Source organism: Argopecten irradians, chromosome 14 (assembly GCF_041381155.1).
Source record: "Argopecten irradians isolate NY chromosome 14, Ai_NY, whole genome shotgun sequence".
Lineage (NCBI taxonomy): Eukaryota > Metazoa > Mollusca > Bivalvia > Pectinida > Pectinidae > Argopecten > Argopecten irradians.
In genome coordinates, this window is record NC_091147.1 from 23,059,011 (window position 1) to 23,079,226 (window position 20,216).

General features: G+C 34.8%; 2 protein-coding genes across 7 annotated transcripts in view; one reads left to right on the forward strand and one right to left on the reverse strand.

The window, feature by feature from the left end:
* Positions 1-427, reverse strand: part of LOC138308363 (myosin-VIIa-like) — a 62,711-nt gene extending 62,284 nt beyond the window's left edge. Inside the window, exon 1 of one of the 2 annotated variants that reach the window (XM_069249355.1) lies at positions 172-427. The gene's annotated coding sequence lies outside the window, so the exon portion shown is untranslated. Of the gene's footprint in view, positions 1-161 lie in introns of both variants that reach the window. The other variant, XM_069249356.1, reaches the window with a different exon arrangement.
* Positions 1-12,434, forward strand: part of LOC138308364 (collagen alpha-1(X) chain-like) — a 30,619-nt gene extending 18,185 nt beyond the window's left edge. The window contains exons 1-4 of one of the 5 annotated variants that reach the window (XM_069249362.1): positions 5,990-6,348; positions 7,302-7,630; positions 7,867-8,285; positions 10,295-10,788. In XM_069249362.1, the coding sequence (XP_069105463.1) occupies positions 6,236-6,348; positions 7,302-7,630; positions 7,867-8,285 (861 nt within the window). In that variant the 5' untranslated portion in view covers positions 5,990-6,235 and the 3' untranslated portion in view covers positions 10,295-10,788. The other 4 variants (XM_069249360.1, XM_069249359.1, XM_069249361.1 and 1 more) reach the window with 4 other exon arrangements.
* The last annotated feature ends 7,782 nt before the right edge of the window (positions 12,435-20,216 follow it).

Genomic DNA, 20,216 nt, shown 5'->3' on the forward strand with positions numbered 1-20,216 from the left:
ATGTTAAAATAGTGAAAATTTAATTAGTACGTAAGGAGATACATGTATAGTATATAAGTCATGGCGGCCAAACTTGTCAATCAAGTTATTGAATGGCGAGTTCACGAACCGCCAAGGTCGATACGAGATGTTTCTCACACCTGGGCAAGGTATTTACTTACATTTACATACCTTGTTATAAATATGTCTGTTAAACTTTGTACGACAGTTTATCCTGGCAGAGCCTCCATGTTTTCTTGTGGTATATTTCCCTATGTGTACAGTGTACCGGTCACACCCTGCGAAACCTGTCGGGTCTCTCACTCGATCTGTGACGTCACCGCTTTTTGTTTTCCTCACCTGTACGGATATTTCAGGTAACATACAGACGACAGGTTTATACGACTGATCGGTTACAACGTAACATATCACCTGTTGATAAAATGATAAAAACTCGCGTAAGGATTGATGCAAATTAAAGTTTACCTGTGATAATATACCTGCCTACTTTCAGGTGACGTCACTTTAAACCGGAAGTGTTTTTGGAGAGAAATAAAGTGTGTATGTGTGTACTCATGGGTCAAAGAATGGAAGAAAAAACTCCACAGATCACACTGAAAAGACATGCATGACCTACATATCGCCCTCAGCTCAATGACTAATTTGAGAACGTGATCTATTTTTATACTGATTTTTATAGATCTTCATAAATATCACCGTCCTTTATAATAAATAAGAAAAAAGACTGATTTTAAAATCATTAAAGGCCCTTTTCAGATAAAGTCTAGTCAATTGGTTTAATTCCGCTGTAACCAATATCGTAGGCATAGTATGGATTTACATGACCTTAGTTAGAATAGTCGTCAATCAAATTTCGAATGCATTTGTTCGATGTATAACCAGAGATTTAGATAATTCGAGTGGGTTATATATCCCTGATATAACATAGCATTTGAATTTCAACAATTATAGTTCATTTTCAAATAAATTAATATTTATTTAGAAATGTTATTTCTACCGCTGTTTTGACCTTATAAAAAATTATTTCAATGTTATGAAATATTTATACAATTATCCATATGCCTGTTTTGTCCGGATGGGATGTGCTGGTTTTTTTTTTATATTTTTGGTGGCATACTTCAGGGAGAGGGCCTACGTTAAGTCTCATAAAATAAACCAACCAATCAAATACCGTCATTCCGTATATTTGTTGATGAAATTACATATCTTCAAAAATACATAATATCCACAAAGCCTAAAGCATCTGAAAATGATCTGGTCAAACAAGTCATCTACGTCCCTGATAAAAAATTATGAAAGTTTTTTGGGTTTTTTTAAAAGATTTTTAATACTTATAAGAGGGAAATGATACATAAGTTGCTTGCCCTCACCCAGGAGGGGATCCATTCAACTAGCAACTTTCATACTTTCATATTTAAATTGCAGGGTTCAAGCAGAAGAAAAAATTAACTAAAAGCAAGAAAACTTGAAACTTCATAACACACACTGTACTCCATTTGTAATCTCAGGCATATTTTTAAATTGAGGCATTTTGAGCTGTAAAGTTTCAGATGGTCTGAGATAGAGTTCATCGTAAACAAATGTTAATTTTTTGGACTATAATGAAATTAACTATCATTCAAAAAGACTTGTATAAATGTTCTGGATTAAATTGTCTTTTCTTGACTGCTTGAACCCTGTTTTAAGAAGCACATGAATAGCAGTATGTTTGTTTGTACAGTACAGTTGTGTAGAATATTAATATGACAAATACATGGACACACAACTTTACCTCTCAACTACAGTTAGATTCCAGACAATGTATATATTGGCTGAGGGTGCCTCACCTAACCTATTGCTTTCTTCTTCCTGTAGTGCGAGGTAATTATATATATAATTTAAAAAGTAAAATAATTTAATTAATCGTAATTTCTTACTCCTTTAAAATTACATTTCTTTGGGTGAATATTAGAGTATAAAGAGGAAAGAGAGAGAGAGAGAGAGAGAGAGAGAGAGAAGTGTGTGTGTGTGTGTGTGGAAGGGGAGCTTGAGGGGTAGATCTGGGAGGAGTGGGAAGGAGGAAAGAGGATGGTACTATCAATGTTAATATATACAAATTGAATTTGATGATATATGAATAAAACATCTGCTTATTCTTAAAAGATGGATCAGCAACACTGTTGTAGCATTGGAGAGTGGTTTAAGGAGAGACGAATATCTACTATAGTTTAGAAAATTTTCCCCATGTTTCCCATTCTTTTTCAAATTTTTCCTTTTCCCAAATCACATTTACAATTTGCATGAGAAGAATTTCATTTTCAGCTTTACAGTTGTCGAGGTTTTCAGATATTCCGATATGATTGCTTATTTGAAAAAAAAATGGGATAGAAAGAGCGTCTAATAAAATTCTAAGGCTTTTAAGTATTTTTTTTTACTTCACCACATTCCCACAGTACATGTTGAATAGTTTCATTCTCAGAATTGCAAAGAGTTCATAAAGGCGATATAACTAAATGTGATTTGAAGAGAAAGAAGTTCGTAGTTAGGATATGAGGATTAATTCTGTATTGAAGTCACTGCAGCTTGGTATTTTTTGTAACAGTGAAAGGAGCTTTGTATATCTTAGCCCATGCTGTGTCATCCAAAATAAAAAGTTCATTCCACATCTTTTTACCAGTTGGCTCAGTATTGCTCTTGATGAAAATATCATAAAAGTCTTTAGCACCATTTCAATTTCTCAAGAATATTTCAATGTTTGTCGGTATGTATGGATATAATACTTTACTTTTAGTGAATTCATTGGATGATATGAACTTTTTAACTGCTGACACAATGCTGTGGTACTGAAGGAAATTAGATTTTATTATATATATACGAATGATTTACTGGAAATTGTAAAAACTTCCAGTGTTATGGTCTGATATTAAGTCGTTTATAATCAGGATTCTTTTGTCAAAAGACTGTTTTGTGGCCAATAAGTATATTTTCATTGAACCACAGTGGAGATTTCAACACAGAATTATCAATAAGACTATTCTTTTCAATTAAAGAATTCAAATAGAACCAGGCTTTAAAACATCTAACCAGAAAGGATTACTACAATTTTTAAGACATTTCTGCACACAATCATTGCCGCAATTAACAAGTAAATCAATATTCACATAGTTTTTCAAAGTAAGTTGCCATTTAGATGTGGTCTGAAGAAGCCTTCGATTCCAAGACAACCATAATGAGTCTATAAATGCTTTTAAATTGATCATTTTTAAGCCACCATTTAAATAGTCTTGGATGACAACTTCTCTTTTAACTTTATCTGTTTTACTGTTCCAAAGGAATTCAAAAAGAATAGAATTTAGTGTTGAAAGAAATTGTTCATCCGGATTCGGAAGTACAATAAAGAGATGATTGAACTGTGAAATAAGAAGAGATTTGATAATATGAATTCTGCCAATAGGAGTTAAACTCCTTCTTTTCCAGGTCTTTATCAATTACTTTAGTTTAATTAGTTTTTTATCAAAATTCAATTTAGGTATTTCATCTAAATTTACATGGAAGTCAATCCCTAAAAGTGTTAATTTATGCTTACCCCATTGTAAATTTAAATCTGGAAGGAAGGTGTTTCCACTAAATTTTTCTCTACCAATCCAGACTAACTAATTAAGTAATAGTTTTTTGAAGCAATTTTATATATAACAGTAAGAAGAGTGATTGGTCTCCAATTTTTTTATGAAATGCCTTGGTTTATCACCCTTTGGTATACAAGTTTTAATCCCACGACGTTGAGAAACTGACAGCTCACCTTTTTCAAAGCCAAAATTAATACATCTTACCACAAAAATTCCCAAAAATTTCCAAAAGCATTTAAAAATTCAGCTGTGAAGCCATCAATACCAGGAATCTTACTATTTTTCATGCTATTTAAGGTTTTGCCTGCTTCTTCTAATGTAATAGGACCTTCTAATTTATTATCGTCTTGTATGTCTTTTTTACAAATATCATAATCTTTTAATAAATCATGCAAAATGATGAAATTTTATGTGCGGTCAAAGCGGAAGAAACTGCATCTATGGTGCCATCCTCAATACTCCAGGGGTTTCGATCACTTACGAGATCGTAAGGATATAAAGTCCCACTGTTCAATACTTTATGTCCGTATGTCGGTCGCGAATTACTTGAAAGGACGAGATATGTTGGCAGAAATTGCTTAATGTCCCGAAAAATATGTTTTTTTTTTTTTTTTTTTTAATATATCTAAACTTTTTGTTGTTACATTCATCAACATGTGGTCATGATGTTTTCATTAATATATACATGTAAGCAGTCACTACATATACACTACATCCAAAAATCAATTTCTATTAACATTATTTTTTAAAGAGGTTTTTCCATATTGTCAATATAATCAAATACCGTCAAAAGTAAAAACATAAAGGTTGACCATATTGACTGTGAATGGCAACATTCCCAAAATAAGTACATTTGTGTTTCTCTACAATCTTTACAGAAAGAGCACCTTTCTATTCACTCAGTTTAAATCGCATTAGTATAGTGATGATATATATTATTTTATGGAGAAATTTGAATTGAAAGTTCTGGAGTTTTGTGTCACCTGTGACATTCTGAGGTATGAGAAAAATTTTCTGCCAAACTTCATTCGGAATGTTGACATTCAAAGTTTCTTGCCATGAATTTTGAATTGTAAACGGAGGTTCGAGTATAAATTTTAACATACGATGATAAAAATACTTTGTAACTTTATCATACTGTTTAGAATATTTAATAACTATGTTTTGTTTTGACCCATTTTCAGGATTCTGTTGAAGCACTATATTCTTCCATTGCAATGGTATTGAATTTATTACTCCATAGAACTCTATAAAATTAGTTTTTAAATTATATTTTTCACATGATTTTTCAAAAGTTAAGCAAACATTATTTTCTACTAAATCCTTAAAAAAATCCTTTTTCACACCAACGTTTTGTTAATAAAACAATTGTTATCAATCTTAATAGAATTGTTTAACCATAATGGTTGTGATGCAACCATGGCTGGGGTTGTGGGAGGATCATCACAATTTCTTTCCAAAACTGATTTATATACATGTATTTACTAACTTCTAAAGTCCCTTCTTCTTTTAGTCCGAATACCTTGTCTCCTCCAAATGATTCAATACTATCTAAAATTAATGTCTTCCACGGAGAACAGTTCAATGGGTCTAAAAACATTTTAATCCAGCACATTTTCAAAGCATGACAGAAGGTTGAAACATGAGGTACACGTCTGCCCCATTATTAAAACCGCCATGCATGACTTTACGTTTAACTTTATCTATCTTGCCATCCCAAATAAATAAATAAAAACTATAAATAATAATAAAAACGTTGCTGTAATTTTTGCACAATATCTGATAGAGGGTCTGGTAAGACTGTCAAAGATTGGTTAAAAATGGGCAAAGCTTAACTTTTTATAATAGTTACTTTTCCAATGTATGTAATATTTCTAAAAGACGAAGCATTTAAAAGCCTCTTAACAGAACTAAGCCACAACCCCTTTTCGCCCCAATCCATATCGCTTGGATTTTTTTTTTCAATATTTATCTTAAGACCTGCCACATTACCAAAATCTTGTAAAATATCAAATACAACATTCAATGAGTTATGATCTTCTGATAATGTAAAGGAAGTGTCATCTGCAAATTGATTGATTAGATATTCAGAATCATTTATTTTGATATCCTTAATATCAGGATGGAACTTTATTGTAGCACTTAAAATTTCTACACATAGAATGAAAATGTAAAAATAAAAAATAAGTTCCTATGCGATCCTAATAATTTTCATTATACAACACCCATTAGGTCACATTATATATTGACAACGGGCAATTCCCGTTATAAGATATGTGGAACATGATAAGAATGGTTCATTCCACATCTATAAAATTTATAAAAATAAAACTCTTCTCTAAATTTTACCATTGCTATATTTTTTGAGTGCATTATAAATTCAACCAGTCTCAAGTTGAGCTTTTTCAAACTGTTCATCAAGGGAAAATGTGTTCATTTTCTCGTGTGTTTTTTCTCCTTGCTGGCTGGTAGATATAAGAAAATCACAAAACAGAAACAAATACTAGTAAAAACTACTTGACCTAATTGCCTAATCTCCAGAAACACCATTCCTTATCACTGCAGTGGCCAGTCTATAAAGACAACAACACGTAGATCGCTCCATCATTATACACACATTCTATTGTATAATGCACTGGCTGCTTTTCTTCCTTGCCATTGGGTCACTGACCCATAGTCAGGCAACGGCAACGAACATTCCAGTTGGAACGGTTCGAGTATCGGAAATCGGAACCGAAGACCGGTAAGGATAATACTCATATATCAGTCTCTTCATAATAATTCCATTGATCTTCAAGAGTTGCATGTAGGATTTCGTCAGTAACACTGTCTGACACATAACACCTGATACATGCGAACCTATTCTTCGACAACAATGCTTAGCTGATATCAGCCAATTATTGCGCGTTTTCTAGACAGATATATCAGGAAGAAATCGCTGTGATTCGGATACGAAGAAAGCACAAAATACTTTAGTATCAACTAACTACTTGATAATACTGTAAAAATGGATATTTTCACGAATGGATTATTTTCGTGGGTTTTCAAACAGTTCGTGGTGTGCCACTTTTCGCAATCAACACGTTTTCAAGGTTTTTACAATCAAGTGAGTTTTCAGAAATAACAGAAACGAAGATATTATTACAATGTCTTAATTTCATAATTATAAACACATTTTTCTAGAAGACGACCGAATGTAACAAAATTTTATAAAAAACTTTCCTGGTAGTGACTTATCAGGTGATGGGGTCATTAGATGGGGTCACTTATTCTCTTTAGAATGTTGAAATAGCAAGTGCAGTTATGATCGTTAACTTGGTATACTGATGGTCATCCTCGAAACTACAGGGGGTTCCGATCACTTACGATCTCTACACCCATGGACTATCTCATAGTAAAATTCGAGACAACAGAAGAAGTAATTTGGTCCTTTGATGCACATCAAAAGAGCCGTATAACGCTACATTGTGGTTGACTGTATGGCTTTGAAGTTGGGCGTCGCTTTCTCTTTAGTCTTCAAAGGAAAAATTTGCAGGTCTGGGATTGGTTCAGATTTTTTCCTCTGAGCTGCCTTCAGTTTTACTATGAGATAGTCCAGGGGTATAGAGATCGTTAGTAATCGGAACCCCTGGAGTATCGAGGATGACTGATGGTTTTTTCATGAAACAAATCATAACTGTTGAGTGTTTGTTGTAGGGCTGTGCTGTCCATTGAAGAGTCATTGAGAAGCCTTGTGGAGTCTTTGTTGGGGCAGATGGAGAGACAGGACGCGAGGCTACAGCAGATGGAAAAGACTATTCAAAACAACGTGGACGATCTGAAGCGTAAAGACGTCCGGATACATAATCTAGAGCGAGAGCTAGACAAAATGAAAAATTTATATCGACTTCAGACTCCTGAGCACAAAGATCCCCAAAATGAGGTTCCAGACACCGTTGTCAAGAACGATATTCCGCATGAGGAAGACAATATAACCGAATCCATGATATCCAGGAAGAAACTGCAAGACGCAAAGCAAAGGCATGGTAGGTCACATTACTGTGTAACTAGTACATAAAATATATTATCATGGTGACATATAAGACAAAAGTGAGTTTTTTTAACACAGAATTGAACATATTGTCATATACCGGTACTTACAGGGTTACAACTGACCAATCTCTTACAAAATCACTGGAGTATCGAGGATCGTGTGTGTGTGAGAGAGGAGGGAGGGTTCTTCTTTTTTTCCACACTCACATCTTTCTTTTTTCCCTTCCAGTCAGGGTTCCGCCGAAGTCTCCCGATGAAGCAGTTGGAGCCTTTAGTGTTTCTTTGAATAAAGAGACAAATTTGCAAGGTGGTTTTATCTTGAAGTATGATCAGGTTAACCTAGACATGGGAGATAACTACAACATGGCAGATGGTGTATACATAGTTCCGGTTACTGGGGTGTATGTGTTCACTTGGTCTTGTACAAGTACGACAGCTGACGTCGATACAGAATTGATTGTGGACGGATCGTCCCGGGGGACATTATTAACCGAAGGAGATAATAACCATTGGGACCACACCACAGGTTTCATCGTAACACCCGTCAGTGCAGGGGACCACGTGTTTGTCCGCGCTAAAGGAAATGGTCACATGTATGGCAGCGTCTATCATGGCGGGCCATCCTTTTCTGGATGGCGACTATCGTAGGTCTGTTATCGAGGATTTGGATAATTCACTTGATTGATAAACGCTTAAAAGACTAAAAGACAATATATTGATTTTTGTTTTTTATTGCTTATCTACATTGTATTAATTTTTTTATCTTTTTAATTTTTATTATTTTGTTTAGTTATCTAAGTAATGTTATAGGAATATGTCAACTGAATTTATTTTCTAATATTTACAGTCAGTGATGAATTGATAGTATAAACCCCGTTAATTTTAACGAAAGGCTACTCAACTTTATTTCTCGATAGATTGAGTATGTCACGCGCAATTTGGAGCCGCGCGGATGAATTTATGATGGTCCAAATCAGAAACTTTTGGTGTTTTCAGTAACCGAACGTACGTTCGATGAACATGTACATGTATCAAAATAGGTTTGAACACATATACATGTATGTGTGTAAATACAAATGTAGAAAAGTTACATTGTTTATGTTACTACCGTACCTCTTTGAGCAATGCTTCCGTGCGTATGATAAATAAACAATGTTGTACAATGTACAGTTTTGCACATTCCGATGACGTCGCAATGTTTACATGTTGTGTGTCATGTGAGTGTCTCTGTTGTTCTCTACAACATGTAGCCTAGATCTACATTAATATTATATTCGTATTTTTAACATCTTTGGTTGTACGCGAATGGATAAGATATGTCAGAACAACATCAGTATTTGAGTTGGATAAGTGTAACCAAAACGACCTAGCACGACAATGCATTTTTGTTCACCTCGGCGGACAGACAAGTCCTGTACGTTATCTAGAATCTTACGGTCTACTGTGAATCGGCGAGAGTAGGACTTACATACACAATGTACGTTTGGGTGTTTCGAAATATCAATGAAACGGAATCCTTCAATTGTAGCTTTACAATACTTGTAATAGACACCTCTAATATTTATTGAAGTGTTTAAATCAACAATATAAATATAGCTAACATTTTGAGAGCGGTACAGTAAACGTTTACAGTAGTGGGCCTACCTGTGTTAGTATACATGTTCCTCGAAACGACGTCCGATACATTTGAAAATCTCTAAAATCCGGAAATAATGACATGGAACTATGTAAACATCCGTGTATTCAAGAAATTTCAAACGTGAACTGATTAAGTAGAACTCAAGTGATCACAAAATTGAAAAAACTCTCTGTTTGTCACACCTCCTTGACACAGGCGGGTTGAATCGGACGCCGCGTCACAACTACGTTAAATATCCTGCCACGTTATGAATTGTGTAAGCGTGTGAAATCATACGAAGCAAAATATTAAAACCAAACTGCTTTGCACCATGGTGTTTTTAACAACAGATAAATAAAATGATTTATAGTTCCATACCGGGAAAACCTCAGATATATGCTTCATCAGACGGAACTCATTTTATTGGTATGTTCATTGATAAATTGGCGGGAATTTCCGCCACTTCAAGTGGCTGTTCGAAATGCCTGTCGGAACCAAACGATATAATTCAATTTTAGTCTTATAAATGCCATAAACACTATTAAGGGTAAATTTTGAGCTATGAAAATAATAGTTAAGACTGTAAATATAAGGATTAAAGTCTCTTTCTGGTGGTTCTATCGAAGGATCCATTCCAAATATTGATACCCTACTCAACTTTATCCTTCGATAGAACCACCAGAAAGAGACTTTAATCCTTTCTAAAAAGCTATCTGGTAAAACATGATATGAACAAAATGTTGTTGTTTTTATTTCTTGTTGACATGGCAATACATGTAATACCACACGTTCTTTCACTTCTATGTTTTACATGTCGTAAGGTGAAATTTCCATTACACTTATTTTAGCTCAATCACATTTTAGTAAAAACGAAATCTTGAACAGGCCTGCGCAATGATGAATTGGTTATATCACTATAATATCTATATAAAAGATATACAGAAAATCAATTAGAACACTCATATTTTAATGCAATATATCTAGCACAAAAAGTGCTAATATGATAATACGTTACCGTATGTTCTCTTATCGTTTGTAGTGCGACTCTTATCAGTTCAACCCTAAATTGTAAGATAAACACAAGTTAATAGACGTCGATTCCACTATATGATGTACTGGCTAGTTTTGGTCTTCTTTATACTTTTGAGCCACACTAAGGCTGAGAAAGTGTTACTCGGAAAGATAAAAGTGCCTGATATCAATGGTGATGACAGGTGAGTATAATTAATCTATTTAAACATTAATAAATATCTTAGACTACATATTAATCCGCCGAAAGGCGATTAATTTCACATTGAATATTACAACTGTTTGAAAAAGTGTTATTTTAATATAGTTGTTATACATATCGCTGAATCCAAGTATCAAATACTTAACTAAGCGAGTCAATACAAAACACACACAAACATAAAGCAATATTTAAGATGGCCTATAGTTGCAACTGGGATGTCTGGGCGTACAAATGCAGATTGTAACATTCACACAAAAGACGCGAAATGTAAATAAAACTACAAAATATCTTCTCCGTGTTTACTGTAGGACAGTTTACTCCTCCGACGAATCTCTGAGACGGCTGGTGGAGTCTTTGATGGAAAGAGTTGATCGACAGGATGCCAAAATACAGTCGTTGGAGATGGTAGTCAAAGATACAATGGAGGATCTTAAGCGTAAAGAAAATAAAATAAGCCAGCTTGAACGAGAACTCCGAACAGTATTAAAACCTTATCAGAATTTGGCGAATAATCGCAAGGACATGCCTGCTGAAAACTCAACTGGTCCTAGTCGACCCCGAAATATTATCTCAGATGATATGGACGTGATACATTCTGGTCAGGAATCAGTGATGGATAGCAATAAGGAACAATCTTCATCAAAGAGTGGTAAGTATGGAAGATCTATAACATCATTACGTTTTTCAAGGACATACATGGGCACAGTTGTAATTTTGTTTCACTCCTAGGATTTGACCATTGTTAATGTATCCATTTATCTTGCAATGTTTGGTCAACACTAGGATCTTTTTGTGAGAGGAAACAGAACAATAAATTGCATGTAGTTGGCCAAGATCTTTTTCGTGTGTAAGCGATCAAGGAGAAATGAATGACCTTGGTGTTTCTTCAAACTTAACTAATAATTTGAAAGAAGCTATGAATTTTTAGAATGGATATCATTATTTACTCTTGATTACCACCTTTCCAGTCCGAGTGTTACCCAACGGATCAGGGGCTTTCAGCGTGTCCTTAAGTGGACAAGATCTGGCTCTACATCCCGGGCTGGTGATAGCATTTGATGAGGTACAACTCGACGTTGACGGGAACTACCACCCAGGAGATGGTGTTTACACAGTTCCTGTCAGCGGTGTTTATGTATTTACATGGTGCATAACCGGGACAACCACAGACAACGTAGTCACAGAACTGATCGTCAACGGGTCCCCACGGGGTACCGCTTTCTCTGACGCGGAATCTGGGCACACGTGGGACAGTTCCACTGGCGTGATTGTGACGTCAGTACATGCGGATGATCACGTGTTTATTCGATCTAAGTTTAGCGGTAGTATACACAGTAGCAGTTCATATGGAAAAGCTCGATTTTCTGGATGGAGATTGACCTAAAATTTCGATCTGATTCTGATAGAGAATATAATGACTATTCAGTGTATCAAACTGATAGCTGTTTTTTAAAGAAACAGAGCGAAATATTACAAGCATTTATATTTTTTCTATATGCATAAAGATATAGAACATATTTTATTGAGCAATAAGAGTTGTTTTTTTTAAAAGGTGAAAGCTATGACAGACTGGGTTGTTTTTGTTATTGTTGTTGTTTTTGGGAAGAAACCGGTCGTCGAAAACATATTGCTGGAAGGTGCACTTGAGCTACCCGAATGTTACTTAGGTCGAATTTATCATGTTTCAAGGTCCTGACGCTTTGCGCGTTTAAATTATTGACATTAACTACATAAGAAGGTAACTAAATCATTGACTTCAGTCTGTACTACATGTATTTGTTTTATGAAATTTGGCTTTGTTTCGTTTGTCCTGTGCTTCGTGTGTCTTCTTATAAATCCAAATTTACTTGTTACTCGTCCATGTTTAAATCGATATTGCTCCGATATCGGTACTTATTGTTTTAAACGACTTGGTGATTATTTCGTTGTAATAAATTAAGAAAACATTGCTTATGTCGGCCTTTTTTCTTGAAAGTCACTTTCATCACTATACAGTACATTAATCATTCAACTGTTTCTTAGATATCTAAATATCTAAGACTTTTTAGAAGTTTCTATTTAACAGTTACTTTCATCTGTGAAAAAGTTCGTTCTTATCTTAAACAGTATACTGGCCATTTTTCAACGAAAATTCCCTGTTTCTCAATATCAAATTTATTCCCCCAAAGGTTAAAGTGAATCTTTGAAACAGATGATTTTCTTTGACTTAATCACATCATGTATCATATGAATTTAGATTACCATTTCTTTCTTCCGGTTAACTCCTGTCATAGTGACGTTTTTATCGAGCGCGTGCGATGATGGATATGGCCAGTTTCCTTGGTTTCGGACAGTTGATAGATACCAGCACGTTATACGCAGCACGTGCTTCCATGTACAATGTACAAGTGGTCTGCTGGTATTCAATAGACAATGGTCAGTTGTAAAACTAAATTTCAGATGTAGCAAACGAATGGCAGTAAACCCGACAAAGGGGAGAAGAGTACCAGTATTTCTTAACGTGCAAGGCCGTGGAGTACAGGTAAATATATATACAGACAAGAAAATTGCGATACTCTTCTACATGTGTTCGCTTTGTTTTGTCGAATTTAAATTGGTTTATGTTAAACTTAGTTACTAGGGTATTGTAAATTAATATAATCTTTTACTCGCTTTGGGTTGTGCAAGGATAATCTTAACCCAGGGGTACGATTCTTCAATCGTCAAACACGAGGCTAATGATGAGCACGTGCAAAGATCTCGTATAACTTGTCTTTTCCTTAGGGTTAGATAGAAAAATCTCACACCGGTAAAATTGCGGATATCCCTGTCTGGGGTAACAGAATACACATATTTTGATTCAATAACTAATAATTTCAGTGTCCACAAAGCTGTCTATATGTTGTCTTTCCTTTCTTTTCTTGTTCTTTTCCCGTGGCATTCTTAATTTCATTCTATGAAATTCGTAGTTTTACTCCAAACCAAGTTTTTGTCCGATAAAAGGGGAACTGTCTGCAGGATGGTTTTATCAGAAGTATGAACTTTAGTTTGCAGAATTTAAATAAGATATATGCAAATTAACTCGTCACCCCTATTTGTAAGAAGGCATTTGATTGGTTGGAGTGAATGATGATAATACGCATGATACAATGATGTTACACCATTACATCACCCGTTTGATATTGTAATTGAATGACAATCATGCATGGGACATTGGACAATTGCTGTTTTTATTATTATTAGTTTGTGAGAAGGGCACATTGATTGTATACACATGTGTACTGCAACATTTCTTTAAAGTATAACCTTCTAATACCTTCTAAGTTCGATAACAGCCTGGAATAGATTATAAGACTTTCATAAAAAAATAATGCCGATACGAAGGATAGGGATTTTTTACCTGGGGGTCACAAGATGTAGTAACTTCGAGGCTTGTCGAGGGCTTTATTACATTTAGCGACCCTGAGGGTAGAGTATCTCTATCATTTTTATCAATGTAAGAAAAGGTATTTGTCTCCCCTACCTCGATATATGTTTTGAATGGTTTAGTCTTAGACAAACCGCAACTGCAATTGCATACGTCCTTTACAATAATAGCGGTCTGGTTTATGAAATTGGCGTCCACATTTTACTGAGAAAGAAGTTTTTTGTTGATATCGTGACACCACGAGGTTATATTGCATAGGTAAAAGCCGCAGATGACACAAAGTATTGCATGAAACAAGCTAGAATTACACCCGTTGGTATTATAGAAAATTCTATTTTTTATCACGACTGAGATTCATCATTTAACAGCTCAAGACGTTTTCTGTCCTGTAACCACACTTTGAGCTCTGAAATATTGATAGCTATGTCTTCACCGGCCATCTATCTGCCAGAATGTCTAAGGGTCCGACTATCCATGGAGATAAGAAAACCCTTGTAAGCAATTACTGCTGTCGGATCTAGTTCCATCATATAATACAGTAATATGATTCGGTCTGACGTTCATCGTATGCTACCAGTGCTATTCAATGGTAATGCAGCGAAAACATCGTCTGATACTAAGTACTAGTAGTCGGAAGACATGTGGATCTTATATGGATTTTCATATATTTATGGCGAAATATGAAATGAACAACATGCATTTGTTTGGTGTTATTACCTCATAGCAGGCCACCAATATAAATTTTCTTTATTATTATTTTTTTAATTGTTTCGGAAAGGAAGAGGACCTTAAAGATACGTTTTAGCATATTACTACAACTGCCTACATTTCGAAGAATTTTAACGTCAAAATGTGTTCCAGCTTATTACACAGTAGCTTATGCAAAATTATTACATGCGAGAAGTCACTGAATGAAACAGATTATGTGATAAATTCTTAATATCGAAAGCGAAGCGTGTATTATAGTGGTAATGGGAACCTATGGTGAGTTAATCAACACGGTAAGTAGATTTTGACTAGAAAAAAGTTATTATTACTTCTTTATTTTCAAAGAAACACAAATTTCTTTAACTAATAGAACCTTCTAATGCATTCTAAGCGCGATTACAGCCTGCCTGGAATAGATTACGAGACTCTTTCATAAACAAATAATTATATGGATATGAAGGATAGGGATTTTTTACCTGAGGGCCACAAGATGTAGTAACTCCGAGGTTTGTCGAGGGTGTTATTACTTTTTGTGACCCTGAGGGTAGAGTCTTTCCATTTATGAAAAGGTATTTGTCTCCCCTACCTCGACATTATTATTACAGATATATTTTTGAATGGTTTATTCTAAGACAAACCGCGTCTGCAATTGCATCTGACCTTAACAAAAATACCAGCTTGGTTTATGAAATTAGCGTCCAATTTTTTGTTGATAAAGTGACATCACGAGGTAATATTGAAAAGGTAGTCATATAGTACAGCATCAGACGACACGAATGAATTGAATGAAACAAACCAGTATTAAAGAAAATTCTATTTTTATCACGACTGAGATACATCAGTTAACAGCTCAAGATTCTTTTCTGTCCTGAAACCGCACTTAGAGCTTCTGAAATATTGCTAGCTGCGTCTTCACCGGCCATCTATCTGTCAGAATGTCTAAGGGTCCGACTATCCATGAAGATAAGAAGACTCTTGTAAGCAATTACTGTTGCCGGAACCTGTTCCATCATATAATACCATCATTCGGCAAACCTGTTAGATGTAGGGTACCGGAATCGGCCGAGCTTTGCCGAATGGTAATACCGTAATACGATTCGTTCGGACGTTTATCATATGCCACCAGTGTTTTTGTGCAGCAAAAACAAGATCGTCTGATACAAGGTACTACTAGCAGGAAGACGTATGGATCTAAAATGAGTGTTCACATATTTATGGCGAAATATGAATTGAACATGCGTTGGGTGTTGTCACCTCATATCAGGCCACCAATATAAATTTTCTTTATTATTATTATTATTGTTTTTAAAAAAATGTTTCGGACAGGATTATGTGATAAATTCTTAATATCGAAAGCGAAACGTTTATTATATATATAGCGGTAATGGGAAGCTATGGTGAGTTAATCAACACGGTAAGTAGATTTTGACTCGAAAAAAAATTTACTTCTTTATTTTCAAAGAAACACAAATTATGTGATATTCGCTTTCAGTTATTCATGTAATAATTGGGCAAAGATTTCGACATCCTATTTTCTTCAACTATCTATTGCAAATCGATGAATTAAAATGTGATCAGTCAAATTCATGGAAAAAATATGTATTATGCTTTACAAGCATTTGCGACAAAACATCGATTTGCACTGCAAAATTTATTGGGTTTTTATGCTTTATGAACATTTAGATGAAAAGATTTGAAAAAGATGACTGACATGGTTGTCAACATGTTGCGGTTAATTATATCAACACTGATAAAACATAGTTGATAGTTTTTCGCATTTCCGCTAAAATGTCAATGCGATAAAATAAAATTTCTCTAAATATTTTAAAATGTTACAAATAGAATATGTAATATAAAATATAAAATCAGAAAAAGCTTTAAACTTTGACAGAGTAGATATATTCTTTATTATCAACCATTTCTAAAACAAGTTGTTTTTGTGTCATCTGAAGCTTATCATGATCATTAGTATAAAAAATAAGGGCCGTGGTGGCCAAGTAGTTTTAAAACATGCTCCATCATATTACTATACCAGCCGTCTACTTCTACATGTACGATGCGAATTTGAAATACACACACGGCAGCTGCCATTTACTGGTCGTAGGTCGGTGTTTTTCTCCAGATATCAAAGCTTTCCTCAACTTTCTATACGTTACACGTCTTCACTGATCATGGACGCTAATTATTCTGTATTTGCACATAACAGAGTTATCTGCCCTTGCGGTTAGGTATTGATTGTGACGTCATGTGTCTGCAAGTGTAACGTCATACTTTTCAGAGAAAACGACGTGAATTGCGCTCACAAAATAATGACGTAACAATCGATACCTTTCTGCAAGTGAGCTATCTCTGTAATATGCAAAGAAGGATTATAATTGAGCGAAGAAGCGGTTTACTTAGAGTACACTCAGATTTCTGTGTTATATCTCCATAATCCTTAAATATTTCTCTCAGGATTGCAGACAAATCGAATAACGCGCGTTAATTCCATCTTTAGGTTATTCAACATTTTAAAATCATAACTAAAACATTTTAATATTGTTGTGAATTACATAGAATAATTGGAGTTTTTTTTTATTCCGGTAGCACGCAAGTACGCACAAAAAATGCGAATTGCGTCATAATGTCTTCACGTCGTTTAGAACTACGTCACAATACATGTATACATATCACTAAACCAACGGGAGTTACAGGAGAATTTTATGATCTCAGAAAGTCCCTTAATGGTTGGTAAGGTTATATAGTGTCAGTCCCGAGCAAATATCATACATATTAACTTTCCCATTTTTCTCCTCAATGACCTATCAAAGTTAGAGATAAAGCAGACATCGAAAGGCTACATTTGACCAAGTATGAATGTTAACATATGTTTAGACTGTAGGAAAAGTTCTCGACAGCCACAGGTATATGTTTAGAGTACAAAGATAGCGAACATTTGACCATAGATCTATCTACTGATTATAAACAGTAACCAAAGTACAGGTGTACCCTTCAAAAGTAGAAGTCATGTTTTCGGGCAATAGCTATTACTCTTTCAACGAAAACCGTTAAAACATTTTAACCAGATGTGAGAATGATCTTAACACACGAAGCCCCCAATACTATACTGGTGTTTCATTGACAGTACTGAAGTAGCTGTCCATTGCAGTCGTTATGCAACGCGCGGAAAAAACAATCCTATTGTACCTTTGTATTGATTTATGTAATGTAATCTTGATGAGCTTATCGTCTGTCTATTTTGTTAATGGAACGTGACGTCACAGCCTACGCTGTACATACAGATGCTGTCAAGTAATGCAGGATTAACATTACTGACGAATCGAACTCGCCCAAAAGTCGTCGCTCGCCGTAAGTACTGTAGTTGAATCAAACATTTTATGATTTTTGTATAAATTTTGAAATATCATGTTTAATTTTGTCATGCATTAATTCAGTATTGATGGTATTTGTAAATACGAGTAAGGTATACGTAATACACAGGTAGTATTATTCATAAGATAAAAACTAATTGAATGCATCCGTCGTGGAACATTATCACTGTCTTGCATAAAAAAAAACACTTAATGCATTGATACTTTTATTTTCATAACATGATTTCATAATTCATTTTTTATCTGAATGCAATATTGAGAAATTTAAGGATTGTTTTTAAAGAAATCACAAAACTAGTTTAGAAATTAAAACAATGGAGTGAAATCAACTATCGCGTCTAAGAAGAATGTTCTTCCATTTTTCTATAACTTCATAAACCCAAAAGATATTGAGAATAATACTTCGCGGAATCGCGAAATCAAATCTTCATGAAAAAGTCGTTAGACATGAAAACGCGAGATTAAATTATCGCGAAATGAAGTCGGCCTTCAGTATATTACCAGGAGCGATTTTCATTGACTGTTCCATCTGAAAATTTATTGTTCTGTCATGGTATTTACAATGACGTAACATCGGGATTCTCGGAAGAGGTGATAAATGATTGTCCCTATTGGGTTTTCGCATCACATTTCTAAATATTCTTTAGATTTGTAATATTAATTAATAAATAAAGTATCTTTTTCATTTGTGGTATGTTATATCAGATATCATGAAGTTTAAATTTCCGCAAATTATAAATAACAAATGGTTTCGAAAATCTTATGTAAAATGCGCAATCATTTCAGAGCCAATTTTATACTTGTGTATATTACCACTGCATACAGCCATCAAACAAAAAATGTTAAATGAAAATCATATATGCAAATGTGAAAGGATAACATCATATGATGTAATGATAAGATATGAGATTAAAAATTAAATGGAATAATGGAAGCATATGGTATTCAAAATAGATCAATATATGACGTGACTTTCTCACTCTACGTTCCCGCCGTACAGGAAACAAGGCTACACATGTACAAGTAATATGATATAAACGTCCGCTGGCCGGTAGATTTATATCGGCAACTTCAGTCGGCGTCTGTCGAACGCTTCTCGGAGTGTTAAATCTAAACATTGATGTACACATGTAGTCTAGTTCTCGATACTAACATAACATGGTGATATTTACCGTCATTATCAATGTAATTGAAGCCTATCTATTAGTGTCAAGTACCATTGCGAATGCGCCTCTGTCTGGTTATAATGGTAACACATTTTATTGGCGTCAGATATCAATGCGAATTTTCGTTGTCAATGAACGCATGGCAGTTTTCCTATTACATTCATCAATCGCGACATCTCGGAGTAATTTCCGTGAATCTTCGGAAATTTCCTTTCCCATGGGTAAATCTAATTTTCGACACATTTTCGAATATATATGTTTTACATTGTATGGTTGGACAGGTCGCTAATTGTTTGGCTATTGTTTACATCCCATTAGCAGTCACTCAAGGATGTGCCTGAAAGCACATGGAGTAAGAGTTTTCGAGTTAAGAACTAAGGATGGGTGAAACTTACTAGATTATGGCTATCGGCGATACAGATTTACATACATGAATTTATATTTACACATGTCCCTATATAGTCAACGGGAGGGAGTTGCGTTCAAATTAGCGTAAACGCAATGACGTATGAATACAAAAGCAGTGCAGGTTCGGCTACTTCTAGTTCACGCTTCGATAAGATTTTGCGTCATAAGTTGACGGATTTTGAAATAACAATAAAGAGTTTTTATTACATCCAATTAGATATGTATTTGACATCAAAACAGAACATGTGTTCAAGCATTGTAACGGTAATAAACTACAAAATGAATCGCTGGTAAGGGCTACAACCGGGGGCTTTCCTCGGGAATGTTCGGGGAATCCCATAGTTACGTCAGTTGTACATGTGTGTACAGAACATCTAATTGTCGGTGAACAATTCAGGGAGCGTCTAAGCGAACAATAGGTTAACAGATCATATACAGGTTTCCAGAAAAAAAACCCATTACAGGTAGCCTATCCGAAACAGTATCATCAGCTTAAATGGGGGCGTCTTGGCATTCAAAATAGGCCTACACACACGCAAACACTTGTCTATCCTCCGTACAATAAATTAAAAGTCATGACTATATAAATCGCGTTCTTAGACCGATACATACATGACAAACATTCAGCAGCTCAACGGTAATACCATCAAAAGGCTATATCACAGTCACTT